A 12811-nucleotide genomic window follows, 5' to 3' on the forward strand; every position below is an offset into this window, starting at 1 on the left:
TAATTGCATAGAATAATACTGCACATACTATCCATAATGATGGTTAATAACAACAACAACAACAATAATAATAATAATTATTATTATTATTATTACTATTATTATTATTATATGTAATATAATACAAGTTGTATCATTAAGTTATCATAATTTAATGATCAAACTTAATTATCAACTCTTCAGAGAGTTTGATTTGAGTTTGAGGCGTTTGATTTTCAGCGTTCACAGATTTTTCGCGCACTTCCGGCACGTTCGCTGGAGACTGGAGAGGCGCAATCAGGCTGCGCGTTGTTGCGGTGCGTGCGTGCTGACGGAGCCGGTGCGCCGGTAGCCTCAGTGCTGTACTATGGACCAGCGGAGCAGCGCTGAGACAGAGCCGGATCTCTCCGTCGCGACGGAGCTGCAGTGCAGGAAGCAGGAGCAGGAGAAGCTGTCGGGGGTGGTGAAGAGCGTGCACCGAAAACTCCGCAGGAAATACATTGAAGGTACTGCATGAGATACGTAGCTGTGTAGCCTAGCCTAGACCAGCTTCTGTAGTCTGGCCTGATCAGAGATGCGGACATTTAAACGCCTGGAAAACAACCGCGAACCTACGAGAACAAAAACGAGTTAATAAAACAGTTATTTTAATGTAAACTTCGGTTGCATGACTGTTGACATGAACTGATTTCGTACTTGGCTCATTTTGGAAATCATTGGTTGTGGCTCAAAACCTAGTGAGCTGCCTACATAGACAGCATTTTGGGTAACATTTCAATAGACTGTTCCGAACGCACTAAAATAATGCTGTCTATGTAGGCAGCACATTAGGTATTGAAACAGCCTCTTTCTGTCTGTCTGTAGCACGACGTTATAGTCTAGTCCGCAAGCCTGTGCAGGGTCGTTCATCTGTTCCTGTTTTGCTCTTCATTGATCCGATGGCTGTGTTTGAAAGAATAAACAATTTTCAATTCTCTTTAGGGAAGTAAAAGGCAATAAAGCAAGAATTTATGAGCATGAATCCCCTGACTGTGTACAGGTGACAAGTGTGCTGCTCTAAAAGCTTTAGTGTCCTCTTCACTGTCAATTATTTATCCATTTATTGTTTAACACCTTTCTTATCTAATGACCTAATACACCTATGATAAATAATGGTCAGCTGACTAATTTTTAGTGTGTCTACTTGCTGGGGATGGTATAGTATAGGCAAAATATGTATATATAGCGTGTTTTTTTTGTGTTTTTTAAACTTTTAACATTTGGTTTAAGGATAAATATATTAAAAGTACAAAAAATAAGTATTAAATAAGTGAACTGGAAATTTAATTCAACCAGGTATCAACAGAAGAATTGCAATCAGGAAGAGTTAGAGCTGACGTCAATTATATTGGTTTCAGTGTGACAATGTCACTGTGGTTATGAGCACTTGTGGTGTAAATCTGGATTTTTTTTTAGTTGCCTACTCTTTAGTACACTAGGTCCTCTCCTCAGTTGACTTTCCTATTAGAGATTTTAGCATGTTATTTTTTTAAAGTGTACCTAAAAAAAAACAAAATTCACTGATAGTGTTCTGACTTAAATATCTAGTTAAATATCTGCATCCAGTCTTTTTTTGGCAACCTTAGAGGTCTTGGCCTTCTCCACTGTATATAAAACAAACATGCAACCAAACATACAACACTGTCATCAACACATGTCATGTTGAAGGAAAGGGACCCTTCACCCAAAAATGAAAACTCTCAGCAAATCTCAAAATATCTTGTTTGATGTTCCACAGAAAAAAGAAAGTAATACAGGTTTGGAAAGAAATGAGGGTGAGTAAATGAAGACCGAATTTACATTTTTAGGTGAACTATCCCTTTAAGCACAGTCTATCACATTTAAAAATGCCATTTTGTACCCAGTTTTTGGAAAGTGCCTCTTATTATGTCTGATGAAGACTATGTCCCAAAAAATGATGTGTGCAAATTTTTAAAAAAGGATGTAAAAATATTATCTTGAGAATAGTAAGACAAATAGACCTAGTCTTTTTATTGATAGAGATAATTGACTGTGTGAGGATGTTGTTACATTTCCTGTTACAGTCTTGCACTGCAGTGAGCTTCATCCAAGACGGATATCATGACAGAGATTATGAAATGTTATATTTTTGCCTGCAATCAGTTGTACCCGCAGGACGCATAACTTAATATAAAATACCACCATGTTTATATCGTCTGACTTTAAATGTGTTGTTGAGTTTCTCATGGTTCAGACTAGCTTTATCGAATCTTCCCCCGAGAGGGATGAGCAGTGCTATGAATCCCACACACAGTAGTCTATTCACTAGACCCCGTGATGGGTTAATAAGGAAGGCGTGATCTGGTCTTCTTGTCATTGTACAGCAGTATTCATATGTAACGGCGCTGCAGTCTCTTCCCTTCTTGTCTTATTCTCTGTAAATCTGATAAGGCCTGTATTTTCCATTCTGTCATGGGACGGCTCAATTTTTGCCAGTTCTTGCCCTCCCGAGCACTCTTGTAGGGTAGCGGTTGCTTTCTGGTGTCATCGGCGTTATCAGCAAGTTTGTGAACTGTGTGTGAATCAGCACAAACACTTTGATCATACGGTACTTTTGAGCTTGGCGATGGAGTTTCACTGAGTTGTTGAAGAAATCGGACTGTGTTTTGTGAGCCGTTTGAGGCTACGGTTTCAGAATCGAAATTTAAAGGAAGCACAACATCAGCTGACTTTTGAAAGTAGGCTTTGTGAAAATGTTCACTTAGTTATGCCACGCAGAAGGATCAATCATGACTGTACGCTCCTCTGTTTTGTCTTTTCGACTGCAGTGGGAGATTTCGAGAAAATATGGCGTGAACATTGTGAAGACGAGCAGACTCTTAGCGAATATGCCATGGCCATGAAGAACTTGGCTGACAACCACTGGGCGAATAAATACGAGGGCGAGGGGCGCATCGAGTGGTGCCGCAGGTATGAGTGCTAATGGTTAGTATTTTATGTTGAATAGCTTATTTGGTATTTATTGCTGTTAAATCTCTCTTGCCGCAGTGTTTGCCAGAAGTACTTCCAGGATGGAGGGATGAGGCGAGTGTTGGAGAAGGATGAGAAAAGCGCTAGGCATGCCGCAGCTGGGAATAACACATCCGCAAACTCTCCACCACAGTTATCCTCTTCAAGGTGCTCTAGAATGATATTAACACTGCAAATCCACAAATTTAACAGATGGTAATGAGTTCATTGACTAAATCAGCTTTTTATTCATGCTTCGTAACAGCTCAACGTTCCAGCTTGGGAGGATACGACTGCTGGATGTGGGCAGCTGTTTCAATCCCTTCCTGAAGTTTGACGAGTTTCTGACTGTTGGAATCGACATTGTGCCAGCAGTAGAGGTTTGTGTTTCTTGAAGTTATATGAGACCGTAGGCTTGTTAATTAACTTAACAATTAATAAAATATTGTTGGCGCCAGTAGCCTTGTGAGCAGTGCGCCGACATACAGCGCCATTGCGCAATGGGTGTCCCGAGTTCGAATCCCGAATCGATGACCTTTCCAGATCCCGTCCCCCATTTCTCTCCCACTTCGCTTCCTGTCAGCTCTGATCTGTCCTATCATAATAAAGGCGAAAATGCCAAAAATAAATCTTAAAAAAAAAGTCAATAAATTAAGTATGTCATATACCCTGACTAAAGTTTGCTATTGGTTAAATTACATTGTTTCTTTGTCTGAATCTATTAATTTATTTATTCAAAACCTTAAAAATATGGCTTGAATACACCTCTTTATATTTTGAGGTTTTTTGGGCATCAATTTAAAAACTGTCAAAAATGTCAGGGTAGTACAACCATCCTGGCAATGAAGTATTTTATGCTCACCAGGGTTGCATTTATTTAATTAAAAAACGTTAAAAACAGGATTATTGTGAATATATTATTACAATTTAAAATAACTGTTTTCTATTTCAGTGTATTTTAAAATGTAATTTATTTCTGTGATGTAAAGCTGAATTTTCAGCAGCCATTACTCCAGTCTCCAGTGTCACATTATCCTTAAAAATCATTTTAATATGCAAGAAACATTTCTTCTTATCAATGTTGATTGCCGTTGTTCTGCTTAAATTTTTGAGGAAACCGTGATACATTTTTTTTTTTTGTGGACTAGAAAGTTTTAAAAAACAGCATTTATTTCAAATAAAAATGTGTGTATTAAATATTGTAAATGTCTTGACTATCATTTTTATCAATTGAATGCATTTTTCATATAAAAAAAAACTTTTGAATAGTAGTATAATGGTGACACCTTTTATAGTCATTAAATTGAAACTTTTGCAAAAAATGGTATAAATGTTTTTCAAAACCAGTATGAATACAAAAAGTAAATTTCTAGGAAATTACTATATAATACATGTATTTATATCCGTTATCTTGGACACTCTTTCTGTCATTGACCCTTGTACTAATTTTAACTGTCCTGCTGAGTCAAGCTAAATGTTCAGATTTTTTTGTTCCTCTTTATGGCTACAGAGCGTCTACAAATGCGACTTTCTGAACCTGCAGCTGCAGCAGCCTCTGCAGCTGGCCAGCGATGCCTTGGATGCCTTCCTGCGGCAGCTGTGCGGCCCCATCGATGCTTTACCTGCACAGTTATTTCACGTGGTAGTCTTCTCCCTGCTTCTCTCCTACTTCCCCTCGCCCTACCAGCGCTGGCTCTGCTGCAAGAAAGCACATGAACTCCTGACCCTGAACGGCCTGCTCCTCATCATCACCCCCGATTCCTCCCACCAGGGCCGGCATGCACTTATGATGCGCAGCTGGCGAGTTGCCGTGGAGTCTCTGGGCTTCAAGCACTACAAGTACGTCAAGTTCTCCCACATGCACCTGATTGCTTTCCGCAAGGTGTCGCCCACCACCAGCAGCGACCTGGTCAGCCGCAACTACCCGGAGATGCTTTACATCCCGCAGGACTTTAACACGCTCGACGAGGACGGATTCGCAGATTGCTATGATCCTCTGCACTCCGATTTCGAGGACGACCAGTTGGCTTGTAGCTTCGCGGAATTACCAGACACACCGTACGATTCGGACTCGGGCGAGAGCCAGAGCAGCTCGGCTCCCTTCCACGAGCTGGAAGACCCTATTTTGCTGCAGAGCTGAACTTGTTAACTGCCCCTCTTGATATTTAGTACCCTACCTTCGTGCTGCCCAAATTGCTCTGCTGCGTTTGTGTACTCTACCCCTTTTTAAGAAGCAAAAAGTTTGCACAGAGTGAATGAGGACGTTTAAGTGGGCGTTGATTTTTTTTTTAAGAGTGTGCAAGACATCCTTTTGAACACAAATGTACACACTAAACAATCTTAACTAAGAAATAGAAGTGATGTGGTTTTGTAACAGAAGCAGCTGAGTGATTTCAGGTCGAGGGAGATTTTGCTCACCCACTCTGGCTGTTTTCTCATTTTTAGAATGACTGGACAAACCTTTTCAGACTAGCTTAACTTATAACTTATACCAGTCTCAAAAGATCCAACCTTTTTGGTCAGTTACCATATTGTTTTGGACTTTTTTTAGCTGATTTTCGTAAAAGGATAGTTTGCCCAAATATGCCGTTTCAAACCTGTATGACGTCCGTCTTCTCTGAAATGCATATTTTTTGAAAAATGCCTCGGTGTAATTTTGTCCATACAGTCAAAGTCAATGTAACTTTTAGTAACAATGAAACTCAATGGGGTCCAAAACGATGTTGTTTTGGACCCCATTGAGTTTTATGGTTACTAAAAGTTACATTGAAACGAAAGTTACAATGAAAGTCATTTTGGACCCCATTGACTTCCATTGTAAGAACAAAAATAGTTCAACATTAAAGTAAAAAGAAATGAATACAGTTTTGGAACATGGCGGTGAATAAATGATCACAGAATTTTCCATTTTTGCGTGAACTATCCAATTAATGGTTTGATTCTTAGCAGGTTTTCACTGGACATTTTAGATGGCAATTTCAGCCATCTGTTCTCTACCGACTTTTTTTTGAATAGCCTTTATCAATGATATTTGTAGCATTTTAAGTGTCTGCAGAACTTGTGCGTGTTTGGTTATGTGACATTGTAACTGTGAATGTGGATTTCTCGCTTCAACAAGGTACAAATCGTGCAAAGTAGTCATAGTTTTTCAGAACAAACAATCTTGCAGGTGACCGGATTGGATGCTTGCGTTGTGGCAACGTGTTTCTAATCTTGCGATCAAACGGCCTGAAAGTAGCTGCGTTTCTGCCTTAGTTTTTGCTTTAACCGCTATTATAACCAGTAATATCCGATTACTTGTCAGTAGTATGTAGTATGGAAGAGGTTAGATTTCTCTGCATTTCGCCATAATGTGACTTTATTGAGTAGGATGATTGTTTACTCTTGACTGTTTACTCTCGAAACCTTTGGTTGCTCTAAATCTACTTCCTGTATCGTTATCTGGTGTATATCCCATTGAGTTTTTCAGTACATTATTTTAGTTTCCCGCTTTCAATTACAAAATAATGCTTTTAAGGTACAAAAATTTGAAACGTACTCTGCCAAATGTTGATTTAAAAGTACTACAAAAAGATTGTTGCGTATCACTGTACGTTTTTAGCTTCTATGTATGTAACTGCAGAATTTGCAGCTATTTTATTCACTTCAGGTTCTTAAAAACACTATTTTGACTGTCCAAGCACATATTTGCACGTTTTTCGATAACACCCTTCATAGGGTTGGCAAAATATCGATATTGGCATCAGCACTTCATTAGAATAGCAATACGTTCATAATCATAAACGGTCAAAAATTCCCTATATCACTGTAACCTGGCAGTTATATTAAGTAACTGATACTAGGCACTGTTTTCTATTGTATTCATGTGGCTACCGTTTGGTAAACCTGATGACATGAGAATATGCTGTGATGGGTGTTTACTCTTGAAGGAATGTGTGAAATACATTCAGTACATTGGGGTTCTGTTGAAGTATCTATGTGAGGTTTTGGTGTTAGGCACTTTAAATGTGTTTTAGGGGTGCCAAAAATAAGCGTGGAAAGATTTGACTGTGATGGAATTCAGTATGTGATCTTTCAGGGTATCAGAAAAAAAAATCCTCCTCAAGGTGCCTTCAAACCCAAATTGTATTTTTGCATTTGTGATTATATAGACTGGATTCAAGAACAGGCTACTGATTGTCATAAGAAAGTGCGATAATTTCTCTCCCACAGTAAACAGTTACAGAACATACTTTCAGCAAATTAACCAGCTCTTGGAAAAAAATGACTGAAATACTGCCCTGTTAGCAATAGCAGTTAAAGGCATTATTTAGTCTGTACTCGATTTATAAATATAAGAAAAAAGACATTTTAAAACATTTAAAACAAAAAAAAAGCTTTGTATTATATTGTTTACTTGGTGGTGTGTTCAGATATTCACATATCAAATGTCTTTGTCTTCCCCAGGCTCTAATCCACTGTTTGCATGATTGATTTTCTTTATCAGTGTTATGATGCTTGCCTCCCACAGAACCGGACTATTTGTGAGGAATATTGTTATTCATCTTTTATAAATAAAGGTTTTTGTTGCCTTATCGCTGGTCTTTCAGTTGCCTAAAGCAGGTCACTTTAAATGCTTTACAGCTATTCTATTCTAGCGATTATATATGTTTCATATCTGACAGAATACATTTTAAATGTTTATCTGTTGTAGTGCTAATGTACACAAAAGTTACAAAAGTTTGGGGTCAGTAATATTTTTTCATTCAGCAAGGATGCATTAAATTGATGAAAGGTGTCAGTAAAGATTGTTAAAATAATTTTAATATAATGGATGGATATAATGGATTATAATGTTACACAACACTGATGTTAAGACATTTTTCTTGAGCAGCAAATTGGCATATTAAAATAACGTGACACCGAAGACTGGAGTCATGGCTGCTGAAAATTCAGCTTTGCATTACAGGAATTACATTTTAAAACGTAATAATATTTCACAATATTACCGTTTTTACTGTATTATTAATCAAATAGATGCAGCCTTGGTAAGAATAAGAGACATTTCAAAAACATAAATTCTCATATAACTTTATATAAATAAAAACTTATACCCGTGTACAAATTTTCCAGTATTTTTAATATTGTAAAAGCATTTTTTGCTATAAATAACAGGTGTAAATAAAACATTTTATTCCATTCACCCCAGTTTCACTGAGACGACGATGGAAGCTGTGTTTGTCCTTTCAGGGATTCCGTAGCGGCTTAATACCGATGTGCAAACATGGCGGACATTGAGCGAAGTTTAGGCGATGGCTCTGGATTTTGTGCGATACATTTCCAGGTTTAGTTGGTTTTCTGTAAACGACAACGATCAATGACTTGCATGTCTACTGGCGTATTTCTTTTAGCCTGATTCAATCGACGTTACTCTCGTCGTGAACAGAAGCAACACATTCTGTGAACTTTGTGATGCCGGTAAACACACTGGAATCTGCTCGACTAAATCAAACTGACAGCACATTAAAACTCTTCACCTCTTATTTAGTAACTTTTTACGAGTTTATCATTTGCACATCTAGTTCACGCCTTCGTTATACCATGACCTTGAGTTGAACAGTTCGGTTCATTCAGCAGTAACAGGTGGATAGTGACAATCCACTATTTCATTGTAGATGTTACTCTAACCTTTGCACTAAAATGTCTCTAGGACGGTTTAGTTTTAGATTTACCTCAAATCCACCATACAACATGCCTTTCTTACATCCCTTTTGCTGAATAGTTGTGTCGCAAATAATTGTTCCTGTTGTGACGTATAATAATTACATCACTCGCGACGTTGAGTCTGCAAGCTTTTTCTGCTGTTGTGCGAGTTTGAACTCTGCAACGATGTGCAAGCTGCTCAAGTATTGCTTCAGTCACTTCCTGTATGCTGCTATGACCCGGCTGGACGAAGCCAACAAAGGGGTCAACATGTGGTCATCTATTCGGTACCTCGGTTACCTGTCCAGCCTGAACTCCCTGGTGGCCATTTGCCTGGGAATTTACATACAATGGGAGAAAACCGCAGACACTATCATCTTGGTCATTTTCATTTTGGGCCTCTTCGTTCTTGGGATTGCCTGCATTCTCCACTATTACTTCGGCATGGAGAGCGTCAGCCTGTTTCTCCTGCATCTGTGGTTTGGTTTCCTTCTGGGTTTGCTGTGCTTCATCAATGTCCCGTCCAAAGAGCTCGATGTTAAGGAGCAGGTGGCCAACTATATGTTAATAGCAAGCATTGCGATACGAACCCTATGGGCTTTGGTTGGAAGAATATGCGGTTATACCCGACATCAACCCACCTTCCTCACCTCAAGGGAAGCTTTGGAGCTCACAGGCTTCGCTGTGGCCAGCACAACCTTGGTCAGCCAAAAATCCATAAGTCTTGTGGTCCTGTCACTGGCTTTGGCTGCTCTAATTGTGGATTTGCGCATGAAGTCCCTCTTCGCGATCCCAAACCTGGTCTGCTTCTCGGTTGTCGCTGCGTTCTTCTTCCAGGAGTCTTTAGGAGTGTCAACCAACCCCTTCACCTTGTCTTGCTTCCTCAGCCGCCTCGTCTGCGACCCATTACTGGACGTCTACTTCAGCGGACTTTCGGTCACCGAACGCTGGTCACCGCTGCTACTGAGAAGAGGCCTGTGGAGACGTTTATCGCTTCTTCCTCTGGTTGTCATGGAGGTGATGTTTTTGGTCGTGGCCGCTCTGAAGATGAGAGATCTGGATCGGTGGTACCTGCTTATCCCGGGTCTTTCAGGATCTGCTGTTTTCTGGATCATCTGCCACCTGGTTTTTCTCGTCACGCTGTGGGGTTTTCACAGCAAGCTGAGTGACTGTCAGAAGATGTGCATGGTGCACACGTCAGACGCTGGAGAGCTGGACAGGGTCATGGCGTCTAAGGGGATGCGGCACTTCTGTCTCATATCGAAACGCCTGGTGCTCTTCAGCCTGATGTCCACCATCATACTCGGGGCTCTGGGTTGGCAGGTAAGGCTTCCTGTGAAAATCTTTCTTAGTTTTAAAAATTTCGTTCTTGTTCATGGTGGTTTCACATGGTTTGGTTAGACCTTTATACACTTTTCAAGAAAGGTTTAGACATAATGACTCTAAATAAGTAAAAGTGACATGTCTTTCTTACACCTTGAATATACATGAGTGACTGTCAGTTCTTTAAAAAAAGTTTTTTAAATATTTTAAAGGGTTAGTTCACCTAAAAATGAAAATTCTGTCATTAATTGCTCACCCTCGTGTCGTTCCAAACCTGTAGAACCTTCGATCATCTTCTGAACACAAATTAAGTTATTTTTGATGAAATCCGAGAGCTTTCTGACTCTGCATAGACAGCAACGCAACTGACACGTTCAAGGCCCAGAAAGGTAGTAAGGACACTGATAAAATAGTCCATGTGACATCAGTGGTTCAACCTTAATTTTATGAAGCTACGAGAATACTTTTTGTTTGCAAAGAAAACAAAAATAATGACTTTATTCAACAATTTCTTCTCTTCCGTGTGAGTCTTCTATGCGCTTTTATGAGAGTACCACGATGAGTAATTAATGACAGAATTTAAATTTTTGGATAACCCTCCCTTCAAGGTTTTTACTAATATCAAATGAATATTTCATAAATATTTCACATTCTATTTTGGAAGTCACACCAGATGATGGTGTACATAAAAAGGTCCTCCTCTCTATGATATCATTTCCTGTTTTATGGTTATTTTTCATGCTTATTGGTTTCACACCATGACTTTGATTTGGCACACAAATATTTTTTAAGTAATAATATGTGGTAATGCACCTAACTGTTATAAATAACTTTTCTATTTTATAAATTTCTAGAATATAAATATAGCCTGAATTTTCTGCATCACTACTCCAGCATTCAGTGTGACATGAATCCTTCAGAAATCATTCTAATATGCTGATTTGCTGCTTAGAAACATTTATTATTATCAATGTTGAAAGTTGTGCTGCTTAATATCTTTGTGGAAACCATGATAAGGGTGGGGATCATTTTCTTTGGTCTTAAATGTATTGTTTTCTCCTACAGCCGTCCAACAGTCTGTTTATTGCGTTGTTTCTGCTGGTGCTGCCTCTGGAGTCACTAGCCCACGGTCTCTTCCATGAGCTGGGAAACAGCCTCGGAGGAACCTGTGTCGGCTACGCTGTGGTGATTCCTACCAACTATTGCAGGTACTGGAAACATATACACTCACATTTCACTAACTTCAGGTCAGTAACTTACACAGAGGGTCAGTATTTCATCCTCATCCTCTCATTTTCTTTCAGCCCAGATGGTCAGCCCACCCTGCTCCCCCCAGCGCATGTGCAGGAGCTCAACTTGCGTTCCACAGGGATGCTTAACAACGTGCAGCGCTTCTTCTCTCATCACATGATCGAGACCTATGGTTGTGATTACTCCACGAGCGGTTTGAGTCTGGAAGCCCTGCAAGCTAAGCTCCGCATTTTCATGGAGGCGCACACGGCTGACGGCCCACGACACGACACCTACGTGCTGTATTACAGCGGACACAGCCACCGCAGCGGAGAGTGGGCTCTAGCAGGTGGGAGAATCATTACATAACATTCTTTCCTGTAGAAACAGACACAACAGAACCTGGGAGAATCTCATAACTTAAAACTCAAAAACATTCACCCAAAGTGAAAAAAAAAAAGAAATGAGAAAAATGTATTAAAATTTATTTGAAATTTTATTTATTATTTAAAAATCACTAACAAGACACTAACAGTTTTTTTTTAATGTATTAAGATACTGTATAATAGTAATGAAAATAACAGAATTTGTGACAAGAATAATCTGTTATATATCATCTGTAACATCTATTCAATTCAAGTTTATTTGTATAGCGCTTTTCACGATACAAATCGTTGCAAAGCAACTTTACAGCAAATGAAGTTTCTACAATATTTAGTGGTAGCTTATCAGTGGTGACTGTCAGTTAATGTACATATGGCAGAAATGTACGGAAAAATCAATTAAAGACGTAATCAAACAGACGATGAACACTATTAACAGCAATTATTATATGATGAAATCAAACTTATAGCAAAATTTGGTAGCAAAAAACTTATAGCAAAAAACATCATGCGAATTTGAATAAGCAAATGAATTAAAGGCCTTAGCAAATACAACCATAAAGTATACTTTACAATTTAAAAATAGGATTTTTGTTTTGTCAAATGGCAACAATACAAATTATTTTTTTTATTTTATGGAAAATGAAATCTAATTTAGACCAGTTACAATTTTTTACATTTTTAAAATGCATATTCCTTCAATATGGACGGAATATGCATTATCTATCTATCTATCTATCTATCTATCTATCTATCTATCTATCTATCCATTCATCCATCTGTCCGTCTATCCATCTATCTATCCATCTGTCTATCTATCCGTCTGTCCATCTATCTATCTGTCTGTCTGTCTGTCTGTCTGTCGATCCATTCATCCATCTGTCCGTCTATCCATCTATCTATCCATCTATCCATCTGTCTATTTGTCTATCCGTCTATCTGTCATCGATCCATCCATCCATCCATCTATCCATCCGTCTATCCATCTATCCATCTGTCCATCTGTCTATATATCTATCTGTCTATCTATCCATCTATCCATCTATCCATCTGTCTATCTGTCCATCTATCCATCTGTCTATCTATCTATCTGTCTATCTGTCTATCTATCTATCTGTCTATCTATCCATCTATCCATCTGTCTATCTGTCCATCTATCCATCTGTCTATCTATCTATCTATCTGTCTATCTGTCTATCTATCTA

General features: G+C 38.8%; 2 protein-coding genes across 2 annotated transcripts in view; both read left to right on the plus strand.

The window, feature by feature from the left end:
* The first annotated feature begins 212 nt into the window (after window positions 1-212).
* On the plus strand, window positions 213-7562 carry LOC107661456 (probable methyltransferase BTM2 homolog). The gene is made up of 5 exons (XM_016451045.1): window positions 213-485; window positions 2808-2949; window positions 3028-3156; window positions 3254-3368; window positions 4499-7562. Exons 1-5 carry the CDS (start codon window positions 347-349, stop codon window positions 5126-5128), a joined length of 1155 nt encoding a protein of 384 aa, XP_016306531.1. The 5' UTR covers window positions 213-346; the 3' UTR covers window positions 5129-7562.
* A 643-nt stretch (window positions 7563-8205) lies between these two features.
* The window catches only part of LOC107661457 (transmembrane protein 168-like), a 5759-nt gene continuing 1153 nt past the window's right edge, over window positions 8206-12811 (plus strand). Inside the window, 3 exon segments of the mRNA XM_016451046.1 lie at window positions 8206-9993; window positions 11059-11201; window positions 11298-11603. Of these exon segments, the coding sequence (XP_016306532.1) occupies window positions 8857-9993; window positions 11059-11201; window positions 11298-11603 (1586 nt within the window). The 5' untranslated portion in view covers window positions 8206-8856.

Source organism: Sinocyclocheilus anshuiensis, unplaced genomic scaffold, assembly GCF_001515605.1.
Source record: "Sinocyclocheilus anshuiensis isolate Anshui unplaced genomic scaffold, SAMN03320099.WGS_v1.1 scaffold491, whole genome shotgun sequence".
Lineage (NCBI taxonomy): Eukaryota > Metazoa > Chordata > Actinopteri > Cypriniformes > Cyprinidae > Sinocyclocheilus > Sinocyclocheilus anshuiensis.

Excerpts from the sequence above, each read along its gene's own strand:
- LOC107661456 (XM_016451045.1), top strand. The coding sequence starts at position 347 with ATGGACCAGCGGAGCAGCGCTGAGACAGAGCCGGATCTCTCCGTCGCG. Across the intron at positions 3,157-3,253 it reads CCACAGTTATCCTCTTCAAG|CTCAACGTTCCAGCTTGGGA; the intron begins GTGCTCTAGAAT and ends GCTTCGTAACAG. Across the intron at positions 3,369-4,498 it reads ACATTGTGCCAGCAGTAGAG|AGCGTCTACAAATGCGACTT; the intron begins GTTTGTGTTTCT and ends TTATGGCTACAG.